The sequence below is a fragment of the Camelus dromedarius genome, chromosome 15 (genome assembly GCF_036321535.1).
Source record: "Camelus dromedarius isolate mCamDro1 chromosome 15, mCamDro1.pat, whole genome shotgun sequence".
In the NCBI taxonomy this organism is placed as follows: Eukaryota; Metazoa; Chordata; class Mammalia; order Artiodactyla; family Camelidae; genus Camelus; species Camelus dromedarius.
In genome coordinates, this window is record NC_087450.1 from 48,269,370 (window position 1) to 48,295,952 (window position 26,583).

The 26,583-nt window shown below is 45.9% G+C and overlaps 1 protein-coding gene and 1 long non-coding RNA gene across 6 annotated transcripts in view; both read left to right on the forward strand.

The window, feature by feature from the left end:
- Positions 1–26,583, forward strand: part of LOC105095726 (uncharacterized) — a 433,324-nt gene that overhangs the window by 64,314 nt on the left and 342,427 nt on the right. For 3 of the 4 annotated variants that reach the window (XM_064494705.1, XM_064494703.1, XM_064494704.1), the window contains exon 1: positions 19,642–19,760. The exons of the other annotated variant lie outside the window; for it this stretch is intronic. In XM_064494705.1, the coding sequence (XP_064350775.1) occupies positions 19,736–19,760 (25 nt within the window). In that variant the 5' untranslated portion in view covers positions 19,642–19,735. Of the gene's footprint in view, positions 1–19,641; positions 19,761–26,583 lie in introns of those variants that run through there. 4 annotated transcript variants of the gene reach the window in all.
- Positions 20,198–25,708, forward strand: LOC135322979 (uncharacterized). Of its 2 annotated transcripts, XR_010384040.1 has the most exons (4): positions 20,198–20,857; positions 20,968–21,118; positions 24,299–24,377; positions 25,317–25,708. It is a non-coding gene; the product is annotated as an uncharacterized LOC135322979 (long non-coding RNA). The 2 variants fall into 2 exon arrangements; XR_010384039.1 differs by lacking the exon at positions 25,317–25,708 and having other exon boundaries at positions 24,299–24,426.

Here is a 26,583-nt window from a genome sequence, read left to right on the forward strand (position 1 = left end):
AGTTATAGAAACAGGACCAGAATGTACCTATGTATGGGTTGCCAAATGCTGGATCCCAGAAGATCACCACGACAACCTGTAGGTAAGCGAAGGAAGCTGAGTTTATTGCTCACTGTGGTAAGAGGGCACCAGCTTGAGTCTAGTTGCATCTCACTGGGGCAAGAGCAAAGTTGGAATATTTACTGAGAATTTCAAGTCTGGTTTGAGGTGGACCTTTCAAGGCAGAAGCTTGGTAAGGACCAGGTAAGAATCATGATTTAATGGTTTAGGATTGGTGGACACACCAAGGTGAGGAGTTTGAGAGATGGGTTCAAAGGGTCTTGGGGGATAAAGTGCTGTGTGATGCTTTCTATTTAAGAGTTGAGTTTTGAACAACTCTTAACTTCCTGAGCAAGATTCTCCTAGAAAAGTGAAGTCAAGTTAATGTTGGCAGAATTGTGTGGATGTTTTGATTCTTAGCATGTGTGTATTGAGTTATTGAAGCATTAATTATTTTTATTCATCTTTAGATGTTTGTGGATTTTGTACTTGCACCACCATTGGCTACAGGGGTCTAGTTCCCACTAGCTATTTCATATTCACTGTCGTAGTCAGTGAATTCCCCCTCCCCGATCTGAAAGGTACCAAACACTCTGAAATAGAAACAGAAACTTCAGGCCCCCTTGACTTTGAGCCATCAAGTCAAATTTGACTTTCGCAGAAATACTTCCCTGTGTGAGTGAAATACTTCCTGAAATTACTCCCGGATACCCTGTCTCTTTGGACTCGGAGAAACTCATGAAGGATGCTTGGGTATTTTCAACCTTTGAACTGGTGGTCCTCAACCAGTATGCCCTAGTACCCTAGAGAGAGACTTATGAACCCTTACAGATGAGTAGCCAGAATATTGAGCAGTGCATAAGATGAACTTTTTTAAAACAACCCACTCTGGTAGGGCTAGGACTGGAATGTTGAGCTGAATGGAATGGGTGACACAGTATAGAGATGATAGAATATGTTGCAAGAATGATGGCATCATGACACATCCATGCCATAGGGCAATCACATGTTCACTGCAAAAGCCAAGTACTTTGCCTCCTTCATATGTAATAGATCAAGTAAATCGACCCACTTAGGCAGTGACACAGTGCTGAAATGAGTAGTGTGACAATTTGCATGGAATGTATTCCCTTCAAGTGCATTGGCAAAAATTCTAACATTTGAAAATATGCCTAAACACAGAAATGAGAGAACACTATTCAAATAGCTTACTAATATATTAGTTAGGATAACTCTGGCTCTCGACATATACCATCTATATTTCAAAGGCTTAACACAATAAAGGTTTATTTCCTCCCTTGTGTAATAGTTACGCCTGGGATGCAGTTGGCAGGTAATTTTTTTCCAAATGGTGGTTCAGGGATCCAGCCATTTTCTGTCGTTAGACTCTACCACTGCCTAAGACTTCAGAGTCTTCTGCTTCCAGCAGGGAGAAAGGGAAAAGAAGAGTGAAGATGAAAACACCCCAGCTTGAAAGCGCTATTTATCTTTATCATGCACATTCCTTTGGGAAGAGTGGGGACACACCTAAATGCAAGGGGAGAGCTGGGAAATGCAGTCCCCGGCTGCACAGCGGCCTCCCAGAGACAGCTCTGCACGATGGAAGGGGCAACATGAATTGGTGGATAGCTAGTTGTCGCTGTCACTGTCTGTCCCCAGGATACCAAAAACCCAATGCACACCCTCCTTCTCACACTTTGAGTGTCCTCACTTCTCCCCAAAGTTAAATTCATGCATCCAGCTCAAATTTGTGGGATTTAAACCAGCAGGTCTGGATATGGCTCATTGTGCCCTAGCAACCAATGAACCAAAAGACATACCCTCTGCCCCCCCCCCCCCACTTCTAGCTACTCATGTAAATGGTGGAGCAGAGACAGCATCAGCACAGTGAGCACCCCCAGTCACAAGAGGGAGGAATGGAAGACAGCAGACACTGGCCTATGGTGAGAACTCCTGTGCAGCTGTTGGGGGGGGTGTCCCTTGATGAGCCCTGATTCTGCATTCAGGGAGAAACTCTTGTCCACTCATCCCATGGTTCCCATTTTCTGGAAGGTATTTCTTTGTCCATCACCCTTTATCTGAACACATCTGAGTGGGCACTGGGGGAGTGTTCCCTCCTTACTTGCATTTTCATGGTGCAAGTTGAAGGGGCTTGAGAATTGTTTAACAAATACAAGCTTTTTATAGAAGTCCAGGATTATGTTTCTTTGGTAATACAATTTTGTCAAGAATTTAACAGGCTTCTGATGGACTTGCTGTTTACAGTTGCATGTGTCCATAACTTCACCCAGAGTTCTTTCCTAGATACAATTATTAAGCCAACCTGATTTCTTATTTTCCTTCATTCTTCTGTCTCAGCAGGATGGCAGCTGTCTTGAGATTGTCTCAACCGATAGGCCTGGGTGGGAATCCTGCACTTAACTCTTTGCTGCAGGATTGAGTCCTCCTGCTTCACTGAGAAATCTTCATGGACTTAGTTGCCCAAAGAACTTTTCAGTCTTTTTCTGTTTAGGGGTGTAGCAGGTGGCAGTCTTTTCTTTTACTGTCTGGGGGTGTAGCAGGTGGGCCCTATTATCTGAATTGTCTCTATCCCCTTTCATTTTTTGCTTGCGAATCAGCCAGTGTTTCTTCTGAGTGCACATCTTTTTGTTACACCTTGTAAAATGCTGGGAGAAGCAACCAAGACACAGTAGCATTCTAGCTCTTTCCAACCATTCCCTCTAAGCTGTAGCTGAGTAGGTGATTTGTCTGCCTCCCAATAATAGCAAGTGACAGTCTTGAATGCTTTGCCATCACATAACACGGGTCTCCTGCTTTCCAGCTTCTGATACCTTGAGCGTTACCATCTGCTGCCCTGTCCCACCACTAAGGGGACAACATATATTTATATTTTTTGTTTTTGTGGCATGCCACTCGTTCTGCTGTCTGACCCTGTGCCAGCTAAGCTGGCTTTCTCTGTGTCATTGTCCCTGACTGCTCTGGACCACACTCCTCTCTCCCTTCTGAAGCTCCTCTGTCTGAACCCAAGTTTCTGGGCTCATTGTGGTATTTCAAATGCTCTTGGCATTTTTGTGATGCTTTTCATTTGGTTATTAGCCACAAATTATAGGTAATTTTTCAATTGATTTTTGCTGCTTACAACGTGTGTCATTAATTAATGCTCTAGCTAAGCTATTGCATTCTGAAAATGAGGGTGGGCATAGACTCTGAGTGTGAGCTGTTCATGACCGCCCAGTTCTGACCGGTCGAATTTCCATGGGGATTGATTGATTTTAACATCAGTCAGGGAGACACATTCATACAGAGACAGGTTGCAGCAACCATTCTTATGGTGAAATCAAGGGGTGCACATTTTCTATGTCATGGTGTACATGATAGTATTAACATATTTTTTTTCTAGGTAAAGAATTGAGCATGTCCAATTCAATGGCTAAAATGTCACTAAACATAAAATAAAACATTTATATTCTTTGGTTATCATGGACCACCTTTTGGTAAGTGGTATATATTTATGGTGTATGACGTGATGTTTTTATAAACATATACACTGTGAAATGATAGCCACAATCAATCTGATTTTAACACATCCATCACTTCACCTCGTTACATTTTTTGTGTCTATGTGGTGAGAACACTTCAGATCTATTCTCTTAGCAAACTTCAAATATATAATACAGTATTATTAAAATAGTTACCAGATTATACATTAGGTCCCCAAAACTTATTCATCTTATAACTGAAAGTTCATACTCTTTGACCACCATTTCTCCCTTTTCCTACCCTACAACCTCTGGCAACCACAACTCTACTCTCTGCTCCTATCAGTTCAACTTTCAGTGTTCACATTTAGTGGTTAGGCCAGGAGGGTGTTCAGTGAAGTCTAGCTTTACAGTAGAACTTCATGTGCTCTTGGAGTCCTCCTTAGTTTAACTAACCAATATCCAAAGTCTGCTGAGATGGAATTTTCATTGGTGACTAGATTTATGGAAAGATGGAAAGTTCTGTATTGGTCAGGATAGGCTATGCTATGCTGTGGTGATATGACTAACCCTCAAGTTTCAGTGACTTGACCTAGAAAAGGTCTATTTTTCTCTCTTGCTTCACTATCTGATGTGAGTGGAAAGGCTTTTCTGGGAGCTCTGCCTCAAGGGATGACCAAGGTACTCAGACTTCTTCTATCTCGACATGTTGCTGTTCTCAATATGTAGCCTTCGTGGTTGCTGTGGAAGGGGAAAGGAGAGTGTGGACAGTTGTTGTTTTATGGCTGAGACTGAAAATCCTATGTATGATTTCTCCCCACAGCCCATATCACCTGGCCACCATGTAACTGCAAGGAAGTCTGGGAAATGTAGTCTTCCTGTGGGTCTAGAAAGGGGAAATGAGACTGGTGAGCATTTAGCCAGTTTCTACTTTGGAAACATAATGGTATCCCTTTAAATGTGAGGTGAGGAGAGGGTACAAGGCTGAGGGAACAGGAAGGGAGGACAGTGTATGCCAACAGTGGAGTCCACTGGCCGGTGGGAGTAGTTAGAAGTGGAGTGTGATGAAGCGGGAAGGAGTTTTTGTGCCGAGCTTCTGGGAGGAAGGGAGAGGGCTGCTTTTGCCTGGAGTGGAGAGGAGACTGAAGAGTCTATTGCATATAAACCCTTGCTCATGCCTCTCTTCTGACCCCATTTATATTTATTTCCCCTTATGAGAAATTGGTCTTCACACTGACATCATTTTGAGCCTGCAAAGCGGCAGTCTCAAGACCATAAGAATGTAGAGATAGGTTCTAATGGTTTGCTGGGCATGTTTTGTCTGCAGCATATGTAGGGTTAAGATTTTTTGCCTCCTTTGGGTAAATCAGTACTCCATTTTAGTTTTTAGAAGGTTCAGGAAAAGTGTCAGGCCATCTTTGCTGAGCTTAAGTTTTCTCATCTAATTGCACTATTAAATCAGCCTTCACCAATCAAGGCCTCCTAGGATTGAGGATGAAAAATCTTTTCCTCTTGATAATATGAATTAATGGTTAATAAAATACATCCTTGTTTATTTTCCAAGGTGAATGCATTGTGGCTGCCTGCACAGAGCACTCTGAAATGGAAATGGGGCTATTTGGTCATTATTTGGTGAACTTGAGTCTTTCTGGTAACTAAAAGGATATTTGGCCAATAAACACATGAAAAGATGCTCCACATGGCTAATCATTAGGGAATTGCAAATCAAAACCACAGTGAGGTATCATGTCAAACACATTAGGGTAGCTATTATAAAAATAAAAACAGAGTGTTGGTGACGATGTGGAGAAATTGGTACCCTTATGCACTGCCGGTGCTAAAAATGGTGTAGCCACTCTGGAAGATGGTATGGAAGTTCCTCATAAAAGTAAAAGTAGAATTACCATATGATCCGGCAATTCTACATCTGGGTATATACCTAAAAGACTTGAAAACAGAGACTTTCACAGATATTTATACACCCATATAATGACAGTGTTATTCACAATAGCTGAAAGGTGGAAGAAACCGAAGCATCCTTTGAAGATGAATTGATAAACAAAATGTAGCACATACATATATTGGAACATTATTCAGCCTTAAAAAAGGATAGTCTGACACATGGTACACCACTGATGAATCTTGACGAAGACATTATACTAAGTGAAATTAGCCAGTCACAAAAGGAAAAATACTGTATGAGTCCACTAATACAAGGTACCTAGAGTTGTCAGATTAATAGAGACAGAGAGTAGAATGGTGGCTGCCAGGGACCAGGGGAGGGGGAAGTAGGGAGTTAGTGTTAATTGGGTACCAAGTTTCAGTTTGACAAGATGAAGAATGTTCTGGATATAGATGGTGATGGTTTCACAGCAATGTCAATGTACTTAATGTCATTGAACTCTATACTTCAAAATGGTCAAAATTGTAACTTTTATGTTTTATGTGTTCTACCATAAGTAAAAAAATATTTGTACACATTTTCCATCATCCAACATTTGTGGAGCCAGGGAGAGGTGGGTTCTGGGTGAGGATGGCTGAGTGAGGCTGTAGTGCAGCTGCAGTCCGTGTTTGGTTGTCACCCACACAGTAAGCTTCCCATCGCTAAACAGGGCTCAGCTTTTTTCTGCCTCCATCAGCAGTCCTAAGGAATCCCTCCTGCCGCCACAGATGTGGGTTGATAGAGAGGTGCCGGTCAATAAGAGTGGACAGCAGGAGTTTGAGCTATCTGCTCCTGCAGCTTACTAGTGCCCTATGGCTCTGTTTGTGCCCTGCCCCAAATGCAGAGCCTTGATCTTAATAAGGATTATTGCTGGGCTCTCTTATGACTTGATGGATCTGATGGAACCAGTCTATGGTGGGTAATTCTGCCCACACGGTCTTCTTGATGCCCCAGGATTAGATTCTTTATTTCTGCTAGGGCCCAGGATTCTGCCGGAAGCTCCTTTTTGAGCGGTGTATAGTTCTCTGTTACAGAGGGCACGGCCTTTTCTCCAGAAGTCCAGGGCACCAGGCTGGGATTCCTCTGTCAGAGTTTGCTGTAAATACCACATGGCGTCTTTTTCCTGCGCTCTAACAAAGTGGTAAATCAAGACATGTGAAGGTACTTATCAGAACAAAGAGGCAGAAGATACGAGCGAGAGTGTTGTCGCTTGAGATCAGGACTGGTGGATGAGGGGAGAGACGGAAGGAGGTTTCCGCCTCCCTTTTAAGTGTTAGCTCTATGTGACTTTTATTTAGACTAGGTGCATGTTATTTTGATATAAACAAGCATTAGGTAAAAATAAATATTATAATCACTTTTTCCCTGTGATCTAGACATTCATTTATTCATGCATTCGTGTGAGCCTTTTTTCATTTGTTTAGTCATTCCATAAATATTTCTTCAGCTCCCTCCTCCTCTGGGGCAGAAATTGGGCTGGGGCTGGGGGTGGGGAGGCAAAGGATCGTGGTCTCTCGCCTTCGCGTATTTTGAGGCTTAATTGGAGAACAGGCAACCCGAGATGATCCGTACTGTAACAGCACTGAGAATGGAGTCACTAGCCCTGGGGAATTTTCTCCTGGAGCCTTCTAGACGAGCACCCCCACCCCTAGTCTTCATTCAGGCCAACTTAAATACGTAAATCCTGTGGTTGGAGGGCCTAGGTTGCTTCCTGGGTTGGTGTCTTGTGAATTCGCGCTGAGCTGGGAGCCACCCTGGGGCACTGTCCAGACCTGTCCTCAGATCCAGGTGGTTGTGATCTCTTGCTCTCCGTCTGAGCCAGGGGTGGGGAAGAGGCCCAGGTAGGAGAGAAAGGAGAAGATGAGACAAGAAGGAAGGGCCGTGTTGAGAGGGAGGATGCGAGGGAGAGATGTAACTGACAGAGGCTACCACGGAGAGACTGCCAGGGAGGAAAAAAGGGACTTCTGTTTAGACATTGTTTTCAAATACCATTGAAGTGATTTCTTGTTTTTATTTTCCATCTTGATGGAAATTTCATTATTTTTACACTGTCATGGAACAAATGGAACTGTGACTTAGAGATCACAATGTATATAGCTGTTCTGATGTACTTTTGACAGTTCTATCACATTTCTGACAGGCACGATTTTTTCTCCCCTGGGATAGCAGGTGTGGGGAGACAGGCTGCCCAGATGTTCTGCGTTTGTCAGGACTGTGTCCACGTGTGCAGCCTTGCCAGGGCATGGGGAAGCTTCTGAAAGGCCAGCCCCAGGCCTTGGGAACCCAAAGAGCAAGGGCTTGGCTTCTAGGAGGGGGCGAGGGGGCAATGAGTTGGAGGCAGAGACGGGTTCTTGGAGCCCTGCGGTGGTCAACATCAGCCTCTCAGTTGAAATCCAAGTCCAACACTGCAAAAATCACATTAGTCACGGAAGAGGAGGAAGCAGGGGAGCCAAGTGGGAGGCGCCGTGGCAGGCTCTGCGTGGAGATGTGAAGTAAGCAGGATGGCGGCCAGCAGGAAGGTCTGGGGCTCCAGCACCCTCTGACGAACAGTGCGTTGAGGCTGGAACCTCAGCTGTCTGCACATAGGTGCCCTCGTATCCTGGTTTCCCTTGATTCCTACGGAATGAGCAAGTGTGAGGCCTGGAGCAGGTGGGGGTAGAGGAGTAGGGGTGGGTGGGGGGCCTTTGGGCAGAAAAGTTTGCTTGTTGAGTGAATGCACGCATGAGTGAATGGACTGCGGTCAGGCAGCAGCCCTTCTCTAGAGAAAAGTTTGTCCGACTTGATCTCCACTGGTTTTACATCTCATATTCTGTGTTCTAAATCCTTCACACAGCCTCCTGACCTGTGAGTTGGCACCCGAAGCCTTGTGACATCTCTCTAGATGCAAGGATCCAATAGGTTTTCCAAGGTGCCTGGAAGGAGAACCCATCATCAGTTGTTGCCAAAACAGTTGATGTACAACCCAGAGGAAATCCAAGCCTGGACTAGTCCATTCTGTGAGGTCTTTACGAAGGATGAGAAGGGAGTGGGTGAGAAATGGCTTCTGGGTCTAAAGGATCATTTCTGTTGTCCATGGTATGAAGTTAACTTTAGTCATCTGTCCTTATTGTCTGGCTCTTATGGAGAGGTCATGCTGTGGCTTGTGGAAATCATGTTACGAGCTGGAAGTGGTTTCCACTTATTTATATCCACATGACATATACTGGACACCTGTCAAGTACCAAGCACCATGTTTAGGGTTCTACAGGGTTTACACAAGACAGTCAATTCAGGACACGTGCTAAGACCCGCTCTTCTCCTAAGGGGAGGCACGGAGGAGTGGTGGATTGTCTAGACTCTAGAGCCAGACGACTTGGCTTCAAGTCCTGGCTCTGACTCGTGCTGGCCATCTGTCCCTGGGAGAGTTACTTAAGTCCTCTGTGCCTTGTTTTCCTCAACGCAAAGAGTCATTTTCCTACCATATGGGGCTTTAATTTTTAAAAAAAAAACTTTTAATTGAACATAACATACATACAGAAAATGGCACACATATAACTGTTTGGCAGATTGAATTTTTCACAGAGCGAACACACCCATAAAACCAGCACTAAGTTCAAGAAACTGATTGTCACTCCTACCTCAGAAACCTCCCTCGTGCTTCCGCACAGCAGGAGAGGATACACCAGTCCCCACCCCAAGGATAACCACCAACCTGACTTCTAACTCCTTAGGTTGGTTGGCTGTGCCCGTTTGTGACCTTGGCATTGATGGGATCATGCAGTATGTGGTCTTCTGTGCCGTTTCCTTCTCCTGGCATGTTTGTGAGACTCCTCCACACTGCTGTGTGTCCTTGCACTTACTCATTCCCGTTTAATTTGGGAGGTTCTGGGACGGTCGTGCTGCGACTGTACACATCTTTGGGGCACATACGGACACGTTCCTGCACCTAGGAGTGGAATGGCTTGGCTATGACGTGTATGCATGTTCCCTGTCGGTAGATCCTCCTGAACAGTTTCCCACAGTGGTTGTACAACTCACAGTGACGGGGATCTTCAGCTGCCCCATGTCCATGTCAACACTTGTGATTTTCATTGTAGCTCTTCTGGGGGGTGCATAGGGGTTCTGCATTGGGGGTCCAATTTACACATCACGCATCTGAATAATTAGATACGTCGATGTACAAAGAGCCCTCAGTGCCTGTGCAGAGGGAGCACGTGCCATCCTTCACCCAAGCTCATTAGGTGCCTTGAGGTCAGGATGTCCCTGAGAACTCGCAGTACACAGGTCCTGATTCCCCTCTTCCAGCATGAGCTGTGGTGTCTGGGGTTTGAGGTTGTCAGTGATGGCAGCTGAGATTCTCAGAAGAGTCTGGAATCCCCAGGGACTGAGTGATGAGACAGACACTTTGCTTGCTAGAGTCTCTTAATGATTGGCAGCCCCAGGAGGGATTTCTTCCCTGACGGCCCACCTGGCTCCAACTACGAGCTGGTCAGGAGGGTGCTGGAGCTGGTGCAAGTTAGGATTTATGGTTCTTTCCTACCACGATGCTCCAAGCTCAAGTCAGCATGAAGCACTGGGTGTTGGAGTTTAAGCTCATCAGCATCCTGCACCCTAAAGGTGCCACTCAGACACCAGGGTTGGGGAAGGGCAGGGAGAGGGCACCGGGTTTCTGTGGAGAAGGTCACCCTGGGAACTGAAATGGCAGTCTGCTTGCCTGTAGTCCTTCTTCCTCAGATTTTAAAGACATCCTTCATCCATGCATGCAACCAGCGGCCAAGGCTGGTCTGTATTCCCTTCTAATTCCTTCCATCCATTCTCCCAGCCTCTGCCTTGGATCAGGCTGAGATGGCCTTGTGCCTGGACTCTTGGGACAGCTTCCAGCTGCTTCCAGAGAGCTCTTTCCAAGAGAACCTGACTGTATTGGTTTGCTAGGGCCGTCTAACAAACTTTTAGTGCCACAGATGGGGGGCTTAAATGGCAGAAGTTTATTTTCTCACAGTTCTGGAGCCTGGAAGTCCAAAATCAAGGGCTGGGCAGGGCTGGTTTCTTCTAAGGCCTCCCGTCTTGGCTTGCAGATGGCTGCCCCTCTCTGAGCCCTCACATGGTCTTCCCCCTGTGCCTCTGTGTCCTGATCTCCTCTTCTTAGCAAGGCATCAGTGCTATTGGTTGATGGCCCACTCATATGACTTCATTTTACCCTCATCACCTCTTCAAAGGTCTTATTTCCAACGCAGTCACATTCTGAGGTCCTAGTGATTAGAACTTCAACATACGAATTTTAGGGGTGGGGAATACTATTCAGTCCTAACACAGACCATGCATTTTTCTGCCTGTGACACATGCAGGTCACATCTTCCCAAACATAATTTTTATCTGGCTTTCTTACCTTGGCTTGCACTGTTCTCCTGGCTTTAGATTCTCCCCTTAATCTTTGTGTCTCAGAGCCTCCAGTTCAGTCCTCGCCTCCACCAGGAAGCCTTCCATCCCCATAGACCGTTGTCCTTGCTCTCCTAGAGTGTTTTCCGTCTGGTTCACTAGACTGAATGCCTAATCCCAGTTTTCTCCTGCCCTCTGTTGTTTCACAGAGCGTGGTGTGCCTCTTCCATTTGACTGTGTGCTCCTCGAGGACAAAACTCATGTTTCTCTTTCACCTGCGTCTGTTTCATGTCAGGTGTTCAGCTGGTGACAGATAATGTTGATGACTGATTAAAAACTGCCCTTGCCTGTGCCCTGTGAGGAGCTCCTTAAACGCTGAACAAAAAATACTTCTTCGGTGGGCGTGGGGTGGGGGTGTGCTGTCATCCCGAACAGCCTCAGGAGCCTGTGGCAAAGGCACTCTCACTTTAAGAGGCAGTGAATTCGGGAACCTGGGAAAGGTTTAAACATGAGTCTTAAATTATTTGCTCAGCTTTGATTTTTATTTTACAAGATGCTGGGGCAGTGCTGGGAGCTATTTGCAGAAGGGGTGCGTCAGAGAGATGAAGAGAGACTGGGAGTGGATTTACCTAGATGTTGCCTCACAGAGAAATATGTGCACTGGCAGGGGCCTCTCTGATTCTGAGGCAGAAAGAACCCCAGTTTCTGCCCCTGGGCTCACTGGAGGGATATTTGATTTCTGGTTTCGGCGTTTTTGTCCTTCTGCCGGGGATGCATTGAGCTAAGCCACGGTTGAGAACGGCCCCTTCGAGGAAGCAAAGGAAGATCAGCTATTTATAGGCTGAAGTCAGACGCGACCCACCTTTTCAGCCTGTAATTTACAGCATATGATGAGAAAATGAACTTCTATTGCCGCAAGAATGTGAAAGGACAGGAGACCAATTTTTCAGCAGCTTGGGGTTTGGCTTATGTGCTTATGAAAAGTCTGTGAAAATGGTCACTTTGCTTTGCCAGACGTCTCTTCCCCTGGTCCAGAGTCATCAATGCAAAGGGTGCCCCTGGCCTGTCTCTCTCTCTGTCTCAGGGACTGCTGGCATCTTCACAGCTGCATGGGTGGTGGAGGGAGGGATAGTCTGTACCAGGGAGGGGGAAAAAAGAGGGACAGGAAGAAATGAGCAGGGATATGGTGTCGTATGATTTAAGACAGCCCTCTGGGTTTTACAAAGCAGTGCGTGTAGCATCCAAGAAGCGGCCTCCCTGGAGTTTGACCATGATCTTGGCTATTGTTTGGGCTAGAGCTCCTGGCCTGAGTCAGAGTCCTTGAGGAAGCTCAGAGATTGATGATAACTTTCCATCCCTCAACAGACTATATTTCTGGAGCTCTCTAGAGAACATGCAAAGTTCATTGTGTGCCCATTCAAGTAATAAACTTTTATCAAGTGTCTATTATAGGCGAGGTGTAGAGGTGAATAGGACACACGTGGTCCCTGCTCTGAATTTAGAGGGAGATTGTCACCCTTCCAGGTCTCCCAGCTTCCATCCACCGTAAAACCATGGCATCCACCAGGCTGCTCACCAAGGAAGCCTGCAGGCTGTACCCACATCCATGCTGGCTCCTGCACTAAACCCTTGCCTTCTAAACTTGCATTTCTGACATAAACCCATGATGCAAAATAAGGTTGTCAGGGAGGTTGTTGGAAGGGGATGACAAGAGAAGAGGACAGAAACTTGGGAAAACCAGCAGATGAAGTCAAACATGTAAAAGAAACAGTGAATGAGCAGAAAGAGAAATGGGAAACTAGCATCATGGAAGGATAGTTATCAGAAAGTTTCAAGGAGAGTGTAACCAACAGTTGTAAAAGCAGAAGCATAAAGATTTGGTAGCTGGGAGGTCGTCGGTTATTCTTGGGGGCCACTGTTTCAGAGGAGGGCTGGGAGTGGAGGCAGTTGGTTGAAAAGTGGATGGGAAGTGAGGAAGTATAGTGAGGTCTCTCTATAGATGCTCATTAGATCAAGTTTTTAATTATGTTATTCGAATCTTCTATGCCTTTGCTAGTTTATGTTCTCCTTAATGCATTAATTATTGGGAGACTGCTAAAATTATTGAGGGGTGCTAAATTTTCCTATTGTGATTGCTGGTTTGTCAATTTCACTATAATTTCATGTATGACTATATGGCAATTCTGTCAGTCTTTGCTTTACATATTTTGCAATTGTGTTTTTAGATGTGACCAGTGTTAGTATTGAGATATCTTCCTGAGAAATCTTTTTTTGTTTTGTTTTGTTAATGGGTAGTGAACATCTTTGTCTGTAATAATGCTTTTCCCTTGAAACTTAATTTTATCAGGCTTCTTTTGGTTGGTGGTTGTCTGGTACATCTTTTCTCCATCTTTTTACACGCAGTAGCTGTCTTTTGTTTGAAGCATGCTTCTTGTAAACAACATGTAACTAGATTTAGTTTTTCTATCCAGTCTTACAATCTGGGTTTTAATGGCTGAGCTCAATTCATTCAATTTCTTGTGATGACTGATTATTTGGATTTATTCTTTTTTTTTTTTCCTTTTGCTATGATTTCTCCTCTCCCTTCCTAAGTTCTGTGGATGGAAAGCATTTTCTTTATTCTTCCTTAGCCCTTCTACATATTTGAAAGTTACATATCCTTTTCTCATTTTTTATCTTATTTTATTTTTTATTATTATTCTTTTGTATATATATATATATATTTATTGAAGTATAGTTAGCTTATAATGTTGTATCAATTTCCAGTGTACAACATAATGCTTCAATCATACATGGACATGCATATATTCGTTTTCATATTCTTTATATTGTTTCTTTTGTCCAATGTTTGTAGTTCCATCTTGATTTTTATGGTCCCCAAATTAATCCTGATTTTTATCATTTATATGGTTATTGTTTAGGTTTATACACATGCTTACTCATTTCTTTTTACATCTTGCTCCTCTGGCTTCTGTTTCCATTTTCTTAATTTTCATCCTTTGTATTTGGAAGAAGAAAATTATTCTTTCAGCAAAAGTCTATTAGTGGTATGTTCTTTCAATCTTTACTCTTATTCTTCAGTGATAACTTAGCAGAGTATGGAATTCTAAGTAGATCATTAATTTTTTTTAAGGTCTTTGAAAATAATATTCTTTTGTCTTCAGTCTTCTGTTGGGGCTGCTAAGATGTTTGCTGATACTCTTCGCAGGTAATGTGAACTTTTCAACTGGCATTGTCTCATGATAGTACAAACTGACCCCCAAATGCTGTTTTTCATCAACGTTCCAAGAACATCACCCTGAATTTTACATGATTGAAAAAGTTTTTCAACTTTTCAAACTTACTGAGATTAGGACTCTACTTATTGGATTATGGCAGAGTTCTGCTGAATTAGTAAAACATAATTTTACTTATATACTTTTAGATCAAATAAGTAAAAGTTAAGATTCTAACATTTAATTCCTACTCTCTAATAGATCATCTTGTGAGTACCGTGTTGTTCTAAAAGTGGTGTGTGCACAAAATCATCCATTTTAGAAGGCTTCCTTTTAAATAAAAGGGTGGGAGGGGGGAGTTTATATAGATTTTCTTAATATAAGAGATAAGCTTAACAATTTGTGATCTGTGAAGAAAGACCCAGAAGAGTGGGGAATCTGAGAATATAAATAGGGAAGGGAACACTGGGGGATGGAGACTGGAGACCTAGGCACCAAGCAGAACTTCTTTTCCTCCTAGGTGGGGATTCTGTATTTTCTGCCTTGGATTCTTCAGCTTCCGTATCTTTCTCCCAAAGGCAAAGTTCACTCATACCACTTCCAGTCCTTCCACTTGGACCCTGGCTCTGATCATGATCTTCAATAGCTTCTTGTTGCCTAATGAAAAATGTCTAAGCTTCCAAAATGACATTCAGAAACCTCTGAGATTTAGACTCTTCTTAAATTAGACCGTTTCTTGCATGGTCTTATCTCTCACGTCTCCTCCTCACATACTCTGTCTAGTGAAATTAGTCTGCTTGCTATTTTCTGAGCATGCCCTGCATCCTCTCATCTCCCTGTTTCTGGTCCTGAGTGCTCTCTCCCTGGCAGGCTAGTTCCCTCTCATTTTCCCATCTATCCAGACATCTCTCTTTCAAGGTCCAACACAATTTCTTCTCTTCTGTGGTTCCTTTTTCTTGATTTCTCCAACTAGAAGGAATCTCCTTCCTCTGCGGCCCCACAGAGCCGTGGACCCTTCCTGGGGATAGTTCTCATGGCCTGCCTTGTATTCCTTTATTGAATACAAGTTTCCTTCTACCAGACTAAGAACTTCTGAGGGCAGGAAACATGTCCAATTCACCTCTGTGACCCTCAGTGTACCTCATGCATTAGCGTTACCCTCCAATGGTCATGGATGAATGTGAAAGGGATTTTTATCTACATCAATATAAAAATTGTTGTCAAGAGTTATGAGAACTGTCTCTGCTATCTGGGTGCCCTGTAGGTCTCACAGCAGAGGGGGCAACTGCTGTAGAGTGTCCGTGACCCCTCGGGTGGGAGTGGGCCTCATCCTGGGCTCCTGCTCAGTCCTCTTCTGTGGAGGGGCCGCAGGACTTACTCTGCAGACTTGGGTAGCAGAGAAATAGTGAGATACCTAATTGGGAGAACATTGCAAGAGAGAGGAGCTCTTGACTTTGATTACTAAGAAGTCTTGGCCTGGCAGGAAGAATTGACCCAGCCTCAGACCCATTCCACCTGGAGATTTCTGGGAGGATGAATTTGGCCACTCCCCTTCTCTGGAGCATCTGCAGACACAGGGGGAAAAAGAATGGATTAGAAGATCTCCAGGTGATGTTCCACTCTGACAGTCTCAGAGCCTCTCCAGACAGGACCCTCATCTTTCATCTCCATTTCTTCCCACTGCTTGTTCCCTTGCCTGTATTTGGCTCCTCCTGTGATATTCAGAGAGGATCAGCCACTTAATCTGTCCAGCTGGTCCCAGTGAAGAAAGACCAAGAGTCTGGATATTCATGAGCCTACAGTCAGTTTCTAAAGGAGAGACACAAAGCAGTGAGTGGAAGCCCAAGATTGTGCCAGCATCTGACAGAGATAAGGAGGTATCTTTGCTAGGAAGGCAAGGATCTGTACTGTCTGGGTCCTTGAGAAAAGTTAGTGCCTTGGTTGGCTGATAACACCAACCCTCCTGAATGCTACCCTTCTCATGAAGAACTCCCGGGGAGGGGGCGAGTGGATTCACCTGTGTGTGCCCACCACATTCTAGGACCCGTGCTAGGGGCCTGATGTGCCCAGTGTGCGATACAGGATGGTTCATGGTGACCCTCCTCCCCTGGGAGTTCATGATGAGAATGGCAGCGTGAAATACACTAAGCTTCTTGCCACACAAATTAAAGGCTTTGTTCTAAGAACAGCAAAGGCCATTGCCTCCAAGAGCAACTTCCAGCAGCTCCTCTGTGCCTGGCGTCTGCATGCAGAGCAAACTGCCCACAGGGGGCAGAGGCATTGGCTGGGGAAATTTTATATGATTAGTGGGGTGGAGTCAGACCCTTAGCAGCTTGGTGCCCTGCCAGGCCTGCTGAGCAGCCACCCCTTGGTTGAGGGCAAGGCTATCCACAGTACTTGTTTTCTTCTCTTTTTTCCTGAATTGCGAAATGTGGCTGAATGACGGATGGAACAGGGGGAAGCAGTCTGGGACCGAATTCTTGGATGCTTCAACATGTTGTGGGTTCTGGAGGACAGGGCTGGCTAGCCAGTCAGTTTTGGGCACCCATTCTGGTCACTTGAGAGACAGTCTGTTACTCACCCCATCCTGGGTGCCCCAGCAGACCCTGCACTGTTTCTTTTCCACGTACCAAGATGGTGCCTTCCCTCTGGGACGCCCTGAGTCTAGTGGGGGAGCCGGAGGCATGCAGGGAACTGAGGCATAATGTGAACAGTGTAGTACAGTGTGTCTCAGCCTTTTAAACATATGTCTCCTGTGGAGAAACATATAAATCTTGAAAATTCTTTTAAAGTTTGTGTTTCAAAAGCAATAGAGTAGGTTTTTTTTTTTTTTTGGTTTCCAAATATGAAATTATAATATTGAATATATTTTAAAAACTACACATGTCCTCCCTGAGATGTTTTTCAAAAAAAATTTTATTGAGGTATAACATGCATATATAGCATAGTGTATGAATTTTTACATACATATGCATTGGTATGAATACCACCCAGATATACGTGGAGTGTTTCCAACACTCCAAGAAGCTCCCTCATGTCCCTCCCAAGTTAGTCTCCCCACCCTGCTCACCCAGAAGTCACCACTTCTCACCACTTTTTAAATTTCTATTAGTGTGGATTAGTTTTGCTTGTTCTTTTTATTTTTTTCAATGAAATATAGTCGATTTACAAAGTTGTGTTAGTTTCTGGTGTATAGCATAGTGATTCAGTTATACACACACACACAAATACACACACACACACACACACATATATTCCTTTTCATATTCTTTTTCATTGTAGGCAATTACAAGATATTGAATATAGTTCCCTGTGCTATACAGTATAAACTTGTTGTTCATCTTTTATATATAGCAGTTAGTATCTGCAAATCCCAAACTCCCAGTTTATCCCTCCCCACTACTCCCCTCCTTGAACCTCATATAAGTAAGCCCTACAGTCGTGCTTTGTGTCTGGCTCCTTTGTATATGTTACGTATTGGTGTATGTGGCAGTGGTTTATCCTTTTTTAGTGCTGGGCAGTACTCCATTATGTGACCCCACACGATTTATGTCTCCATCCTTGTCATTTGAGAATCACTGGTGTCGCAGCTTAAGGGCTGTCTTTGGAGCCAGACAGACTTAGAGAGTCATCCCCCACTTTCCTAATGCTTGTCTGGAGCAAGTCCGTTCACCCGGAGCTTTGGGTTCCTCACTTGCAGAATTGGGGTCACCGTGTTGTCTCAGGGTGTGAGGAGAGGAGCCAACGTGGGGGAAGCCCTGGTGTGGTGCCAGGCACACAGCAGGCCCCCGGTGGATGGCACGGTGATTACTGAGGGCTACAGGGTCAGGTGTTTGTTGTTGTGGAGCGCAGAGGCTGCAGAGCTCCCCTCCTGGACAGGACATCCAGGAAGGCTTTGGTCAGGCTGGCAGAGCAAGGTGCACTGTAGTAAGAGGTGCCCTGGGAGGTGTCATGTGTGCAGGGGGCTGACATTGCTGGGTGTGTTGAGGGCACAGCCCTGAGGAGAATGCAGAGAGGTGAAGCTGTAGCGTCTTCATGCCTGACGGGCTCCCCAGGAGCTGAGAAGAGCACTCGGACTGTGCTCAGGGCCGAACAAAACCCTGCTGGCCTGAGCTGCGGGAGCCCAGAGGTGGAGAGGCTCTGTGTGCTAGAGAGAAAACCCTCCGGAAGAAAGCAGGGCTGGAGCTGGAGAAGAGGCGGGAGGCGCTGTGGGAAGTGGACGGGGAGGGAAGAGCAAGGCCAAGGCCACGCAAGTGGGGAAGCTGGAGCAGATCTGGGGGACGACAAAGTCTGGCCCAGGCTTCCCACTGCTGCTTCCACTGCTCCTCTGGTCAGTGTGTTTGGAGCACTCGCTGTGTGCCAGGCACTGTGTGAAAAGGAACATGGATATTCTCATTCAATCTTCATACGGTTCAATGAAGTACATCTGATTCTTTTCTTTGTGTACAGATCAAGAGACCGAGGTTCTGGGAAGTCCACTAGCGAGGCTGAGGTTCTGCAGCCATTTCCTCCAGGGTTTACTTTTCCTCTTGGGGGCATAAAGATTTAACACATGGCCTCACCTCCCTCGGGCAGCTGAGCTAGCACCTCTGGTGGTGACCGCTTATCCCTTCTCAGTGCCTTGGAACTGGGCAGCCTCATATCTGGGTGGACGGTTGGTTCCAATTCAGTTGCCCTAAAGGGCTGTGGCTGTGGGGTTGGGGTGTTCCTGAGATGTGGGTGAGCAATTTCCATGTCCTTGGGAGAGATCGAAGCTGGGTCTTTATTTTTCTCTCCCAGTTACTCGGGTCTGACTTGAGGAGAGAATTTGCAACAGGGTGTGTTATGGTTTGAATTGTTTCCCCTCCAGATTCATGTGTTCAAGTCCTAACCCCTGGTACCTCAGAACATGACTGTACTTGGAGACAGAGAATTTAAAGAGGCAGTTAAGTTAAAACTGGGGTCATTAGGATGGGCCCTAATCCAATGTGACTGGTGTCCTTGCAAGAAGAGACTGACACGAGCAGTACAAAGAGAAGACGATGTGAAACATAAGAAGACACAAGGAGAAAATGACCATCTACCTGCCAAGGAGAGAAGCCTCAGAAGAAACCAAACTTAATGATACCTTAGTCTCAGAAGTTCAGATTCCATGACTGAGAAAATAAATTTCTGTTCTTTAAGCCACCCATTCTGCAGGACTTCATTAAGGCAGCCCTAGCAGACTAATACAAGGGATCAGCCCAGTCATCTGAAGCTCTGAGAGGAAAACGTATGGTTTTAAAAATAACAACAACAATAATAATATTAACAAGCAGTGTTAATTATCATTGTCAATGTACTTTGCATGTGTAAACACAGAAAGGCCATTTTGTAGGTGATGTGACTTGGGTATAAACAGGACAATATGTTTCTTACCAATCAAGCTGAATTTCTTTTTAAAATCTCCACCTTGACATATCCCCAGGGAATTGAAATACAAAATAATTAACCTTGATTTACCTGCTTGTGTGCTGAGGAACGCTTGCACCCCTTGTCCCCCCCCCCCCCCCCCCCGCCGTGGGGAGCAGGGCTGTGGGGAGCCGGCAGGAAGTGCTGCAACAGGGCCTTGGGTTCCTTTTTTGCAAACATCCTTTGCAATGAGATGTGTCTGGACTCCGGGGCAGCCAGAGAGCTCACGGAGGGGGACGCTTATCACGGAGATGTATATCCCAGGACAGTCGTAAATGTCTCAGCTCATGATGTGTCTGGGTGAGTTACAGAGCCAATAGTTTTGATCAAGTGCCCAGCTCTGCTCGATTAGCAGAAGGATAATGAGAACTGAACAGCAAGGGGGGCACGAGGGAAGAAAGTGGGGCGGCCCGGGGTGGCGGGGGGAGCCGAAGGCGTTGGTTTGATCAGAGGAGGCCCCTCTCTACGCTTCCTGGGTGGGGCCTGACCTCTGCAGGGTTTGGGGGTCCTGGAGAGGCTCTCTCTCGGTTAGGCTTTCCCAGTCGTGCGAGGCACTTTCGCAGCTATCCACCCAAGCCCCTCCTCCCCGCAGCGCTGTGGGCAGAGAGGCGGGAAAGTGCATGGTCAGCTCTCAGATGAATTTGGGAGGGGAGTGAGACCTGAACCCCCTTGAGGCCTGCAGGAGTCAGGCGAGGGGTCAGGGGTTAGCCAAGGTCAAACTCTGAGTCCCAGCAGGCGCTCTGGCTGTGCTGTGGAGGGGGGGCGGCCTTGGCACTTTTTTTTTCTCTCTTTTCATTTTCCTTCTCGACTCCCCACTCTTCCCCTTCCTTTTTTCTTCTTTCCTCCCTCCTGTTTCCTCTTTCCTCTCTTCCTTTCCAGTCTTTCTTGTAAATCCCCTTCCCTTTCCTCTTTCTTCCTTTCCTTTTTTCTTCCCCTCTTTCCTTCTCCTCCTAATTTTTCTCCATAGCATTAATAACTAATTACTTCCTTAAAATAATCTGCACCAGGGTTTGGCATCCAACACGCACCAGGTACAGGGGACAGGCTGACAAAGAGTGGAGAGACTGTCCTCACAGAGCTGAGCGTCCAGAGGGCAACGCTGATGATTAAATAAGTAATTGTTAGAAGGCAAACGTCTAAAGACAACCTCTCCTCTTTTTCACCCGATTTCTGGGCCAACGGAGAAATAAGACGAAAGGTAAAGGCAGATGGAAATCAAACGGCACTGAAATCCACGAGGAAGCTGCCCTGGAGAACGCGGCTCTGCTCCTCAGGCATGCGGGCTGCTTGACGCTGAATCTCAGAGCTTCCCCAGTGTGGCCACCGACCAAAGGCAGCCTGGGCCAGGGTGAAGGCGTCCCAGAAAAATCCACAGTGAGAGGAGCAGCGGGCATGGGGTGTGCCTCCTGCAGGGAACTGGGGAGGAGGAGGTGGAGGAGGAGGAGGAGGAGGGCTGGGGTCCCCAGGCCCAGGCTCCCCTGCACTGTCTCCTTGGTCCCCTTTATAGAAATCAGTGTAAACGCAGCACAAGTGAACGAGGAGCAGTGAGAGAGGCCAGGAGCCCAAGGCTGGTGGAAGCACCTCTCAGGAGGAGGAGAACACCAGGAGTGGGGACGGAGTTCCTCCCCTGCCCTCTGCTCTGCACCACCACTCACAGGGTGTGTGTGTGTGTGTGTGTGTGTGTGTGTGTGTGTGTGTGTCTGTGTGAGACAGTGCACAGGAGAGGCCCTCACCCAGTATCAGGGCAACAACAGACGGCCTCACCTCACGTGGGAAGTGACGTTTAATCTGAGACTTAAAGGATTGCTACCTATGTCTATGTGATAAAGTGCCAAACATAATCCAGAACAAATTAGGCAAATTTACTTCTTTCCTTCCTTCTCTAAGCTGCTTCTTTATAAAGTAAAACTCTGGGGAAGTGTTTCATTCAGTTATTCTGTCAACAAATATATATTTAACGCTTATTCAACGCAAGCCACTTTACCAGGCAGGAGGAACAGAAAGATGAATCGGATGTGGCTTCAGCCCTCCAGGAGCGTTTGGGTTGGATGCCGGCTAAGACATCCTCATAGACAGCAGACATGTGTGATGGGGTCTGGGGTGTTTGTTGCTCGCTGTTGAAACAAAGTGAGAGCTCTAAGTGAGCTGCACGAGGTGAGGGTTTTAAGGGGTTCATATGGGGAAGAAGAAACTTTCCTGTTAAGGGGAGGAGATGGTATTTGAGTTAAGCCTTGAACAGAGCACAGGCTACAAACAAATAGTGCCTTGGCCTTCCAAGTAGAGAGAATAGCCTTCAGCAGAAGCGCAGGGGTGGGTAATCAAAGGATGGATACTTGCAGGGATCAGTAAGCAGTCCAGTGTGTCTTACATACTGTCTAAGAACGAAGATGCTGGCAAAATCAACTTTGAAGAAGGGGTGGGATCCAGACCCTCGAAAGTTGGTGTAAGTGTCAGTCCACACTTTGGGCAACAGTGGTGCCGATGAAAGTTGTGTGACTTGATTGGATGTGCATTTTAGAACAATTGCTCTCTGGGCTGGAGGGTGCAGAACTCGGAGAATGTTGGATAGTTTTGGAATAGTTCTGGGTAGAAGTTCTGATTATCGGCAGTGGAAGCGAGGGTGGGGACGTGGGTAGGTCGGAGGGTTTGCCCTATTCTGTGGCCTCCCAGCAGTGCCCCGGGGCCCATGAACACAGGAGGAGAAGAAGCCAGTGGGTGGCTTACTCTAATGGGATCTGATCAGCATAGGCACAGAGGAAGATCTCAGCTGTGGAATGCAGCCCTGGGCGAGAGGGCTGCGGGGCTGCAGCGGGACAGGATCTCAGGCTAAGTCCTGTGTGGCTGGGGAGTGGGAGGGGTGGTGAAACAGGGGACCGGAGCGGCAGGCTGGTGCTCGGTGAGGCCCGTGGGTTCTGCAGGAGCACCAAGGCCCATGAGCCCTCTCTGTTGGGCCTCGTTTCACCATGTAACAATTAGGTTCTACCAAAGGCAGACGATAAGGAAAGCCAGACCCAGAGAGTCAGACTTAAAGACAAACTCCTGATCACAAAGAAGCCAGATCGGAGCAGTGTTCCAAGCCCCTGCGTGCAGGTCCCCGCTGCAGGACGTCCCTTCCTGAGGTGCCTGCCTTCCTCCATTGCAACTTGGACTTCATGACTTTCTTGTTCTCAGAAAGAGAAAGGAGCTTATTAAGTGAGGTGGCTGCCAAGTGTATTTTAAGATGAACAAAGCCTAGATCGTTTTTTTCTCACCACATACCATACATAATTGTATGAAGGGCAGGATTTATTTGGTTTGCGTTATGATTTTTTTTTTCCCCCTAAGCTTAATTACAGTGTTAAAAAGGCAATTGCAACTTGAAAGAAACAAACTCCATGGTCATAGAGACCAGCATGACCATTTTGGGTTTCAAACAGTTTCTTTGTGAAGGGAATTAATTGTATGAGAAACTTTGGGGCTTATGTAAAACACATTTTTATGAAAATAAACTTGAACAGTCATTAAAATGAATAGTTGTTTTAAATAAGACTCAAAACTGCATGGTGGTGCCAAGGAATTTTAGATTCCTTCTTTATTGGCTTTGTTTTGGGTTCAACTTGGCATTTTCTAAGACAATATCTGGGCCCCAGAGGTTAAGTCTTAGCTTATAACTGGAAATCAAATGTATAATTCCAATGATAGATTATTAGAGGAACTAAGGGAATGAAAAAGCTTGAATAGTATTTTGGTCTAAATAACTTCATGAATAAGTAATTCTGTGTTGGAGAATCCAACAAGTTAGCAGGAAGTATTGCCTGGTAGTCTGGCCTCAGACCAAGGAACCAATTAATAGAACTCAGCCTTCCAGGTTTGGGATGCTCCCTGGGCATCCTATAAATCAGAAATGTGCGAGATGATCCTAACTTTCTCATCTGCCAGCATTGACAAGGAGCACCTCGGGCTTAGACATCCATGTAGTTCAGGGGCAAGTCCAGAGCTGAGCTCTCAGCCGGGCTAGCTACTCCTGAGACTTGAGTAGCTTAAACAGTGCACTTCTCTGGGGTTCATCAAAGGTGAGAAAAGGGGCCGTGGACTTAGGGGTCCTACACAGCTGTGTCCAGAAAGGTCGAGGCGCGTTGGGGTGGGACACCTTTGGGCCTAGTGTTCTGTACCTCTCCTCTTGTTGGGAGTGGCGCTGGAGCAACACTGCTCAGCTGTGTGGGCTCAACTCCTGTTCCAGGGCAGATGGGAAAGTGACATCCTTTTTAATTGGTGGGAACTTGAGCTCATGGTCCCCAATCCTTAGAAGAATGCCTCACTGCTTTCCACACCCCCCACCACCCACACACACATGGTCCCTACCCCACTAAATCACTAGCATTTCTCCTCTCCTTCAAGGCGTATTTCCCTCCCTGCGCTGAGATCCTTACAGTTATTTAGACAAAAACCTGCATCAGGGGAAAGAAGGGCGGCTCTTGGAGTTGTATGTAGGACGTACGAGAAGAAGTCCTCATCTGGTTGTGTCTTAGGGTACATAATTTAATGGGTGGCCCCACTGGCCTCAATTTCAGAACAGGTAATGACGCCATTTTGTGCTTCCCAGAGGGATGTTGTGAGTTCTCATCCTGTAGAGCGATACCCTTCCCAACCCACTTCTCTGAGTCCCTGCTGTGGTTCTTCTTGCCTGGATGGAACAGGGGGACCTAGAGGCAATCAGAGGCCTCCAGAATGATGGTGATTCGTGTAGTGAAGTGAGAGAGTGCCCAGGTGGTAGCTGCCAGGCAGCAGTGTGATGTCTCCCCTGGAACCTCTAGGTGCCAGTCTGAGCTGCTGTAAGGAGGTCTTCTTCACTTCTGCAGGGGCTGCTGGATGCAGAATTATCACTGCTGGTCTCTGGACACGTTTCTCCACCAGTTTGTCTCCATCCCCCCGACCACGGTGAGGATGTTTGTAGACTGTGATGGTATCAGATATATTGGTCCCATGGAAACTACAACCTGGGCTTCTTGGAATAGTAAAGCTGGCTCTCTCTTATCCCTTAGGTGTGGAGTTGACGCCCACATCCCCATGGTTAACTGCCCAAAAGTGAGGACCAGGGAGGCTCCACCTTCTGTTCCATTGAGAGAGACCCGGGGAAAGGCAGGGAACACCATAAATGCTTGGGAAGTCTTGTCCAGTGATTTCTTTTTCCTGGTGAAAACACATTCAAACCTAGAAGTTCTGAGGTGCCTTTTGATCTGGCCCCCAAAAGCATGCCTGGAAACACGAAAGCTTGCCACTTCCCTTCTTTTTCAGCGGCATGGCTCAGTGAATCAGTTCAAACCCATTAAGATCCTCAGAATGACAGGAGGAGGAAAATCCTTCCAGTGAACACTCTTAGGATACTGTGACCGAACACCATTTCCTTGGACCTGGACCATTTTCTCGTTTTGAAAATCCCATCAATTGCAATCCCTTCCTCGAGGCTGAGCATCTGGTTTTTAACTTTCCTATTTGTTGACACAAAAGCCTATAGCAAAGGTTTGTAGATACATGAATTACATACTTGTTAGTAACACCGTGTTGCCCCATGTTTAAGAGGTAATGTGGAAAGCGTTTTCAATTTTTCTGGGTTTGTAAATCTAAAGTGATAATTATCCTTCAAAATAGTGGGAGCGGCCACCAGGGTCAGGAAACTGGGCATGCAGACCTGGACTCTGCTCTTAACCCATCTTGTTATCCTTGTTGTTAGGATTCTTAAATGAAACAGCAAGTGTGTGTGTCTCTGTGTGTGTGTTGTGTGTATGAGTGTGTGTGTGAGATGTCTTAAGCAAACTGTTTTTCTGTGGGAGCACAATTGAATTAAAAAAAAATCTAAATTAAGCACATCTTCTCCAGGAACACATCTGTTGCACAGAGTGAGGCCCATTCCATCAATGCAGTTGCCTGCAGAGCAATGAAGTCATCCCCATCTACTGCCTGAAACCAGAAATGAGGATAACCGGCCAGTATTAAATATTAAAGTTTTTCACATTTTTGCTGTTCTCTTCCAGAGAACACAGAGAACACTGACATATTTTTCAGAGCTCAGGTGGAAAGCTAATGGACTGGAGAAGCTTTCAACTTAACTGGAGCGACACATAAAGAGAAAACTTAATTACGGTTAGGATTCAGTGGGTTAACTGGATAAACAAGTAGCCTGTGTGTTTCAAAGCATCTAAGACACTATTGATTTTAAGATGCACCATTATTTTATGTCCCTCTGAGGAAAAAAGCACTGCCAATTAAACTATGACCACATTGCCTTATAACTTAGAATTGTAATTTTATACTTAGTGTAAGAGCTCCTTAAGGCTTAGGGAGACACTTGTGCACACAGTAAAATGAAAATATAAGCCAAATACATTGGTGGCAATATTCTTAAACTGTCTTCATAAGGTGGGCTCTTCTGAAAGGCTCTCTGACTTAGCGTCGCTGCTTCTGTGGTTCTCCACGCCTCCCTCCCTGACGTCAACAGCAGTGACTACGAGCCTTTCTATCCCAGAGCATGACACTGCTGATCTGGGATTTTCTTCCCTAAACTTGACACCCATTTTCAAGTTCTAGAGCTGGTGCTCTCTCGATCTTACCAGAAGGTAAGAACCCAGAACTCATTTTTTTTTTTCTCAAATGATCTTTAAAGAGTTTGTTGACTATAAGACCAAGGTTTGCAATTATGTCAACTTGCCACCAGAACAACAGCCAAGTGTGCTTACGTGTGGCAGTGACAATGCCAGAATCTCCACCTTGCCCAGCAACAGCTGTGAGGTGCCACCTCCAACACTGTGAGGGCTGCCCTGGTAAGCTGCCTCCTACTTCCTTCCTCCCTGCTCTCAGAGAGCCATTATTTGTAGGACAGTCTAGGTATACAGCTCATCCAATGCAACACACGAGTGAGGATGTCCACTATCCTATGTGGCCATGCCTTGTGAGTTTATTCCGTGGAAATAAGAAGTAGAAGAGGGGGTGGGGCATGGATTCTTGCCTTTGAGGACCAGTGACTGCACTCAGTGGTAATATATAGTTCAAGGAATGATCCGGCTTAAATAGTAGCTCTTGCTTCTGCAGCCTTCGTCAGTACCCTTTCTGTCTAATGTAGAACCTTGTCTACAAGGTTTACGTTTAC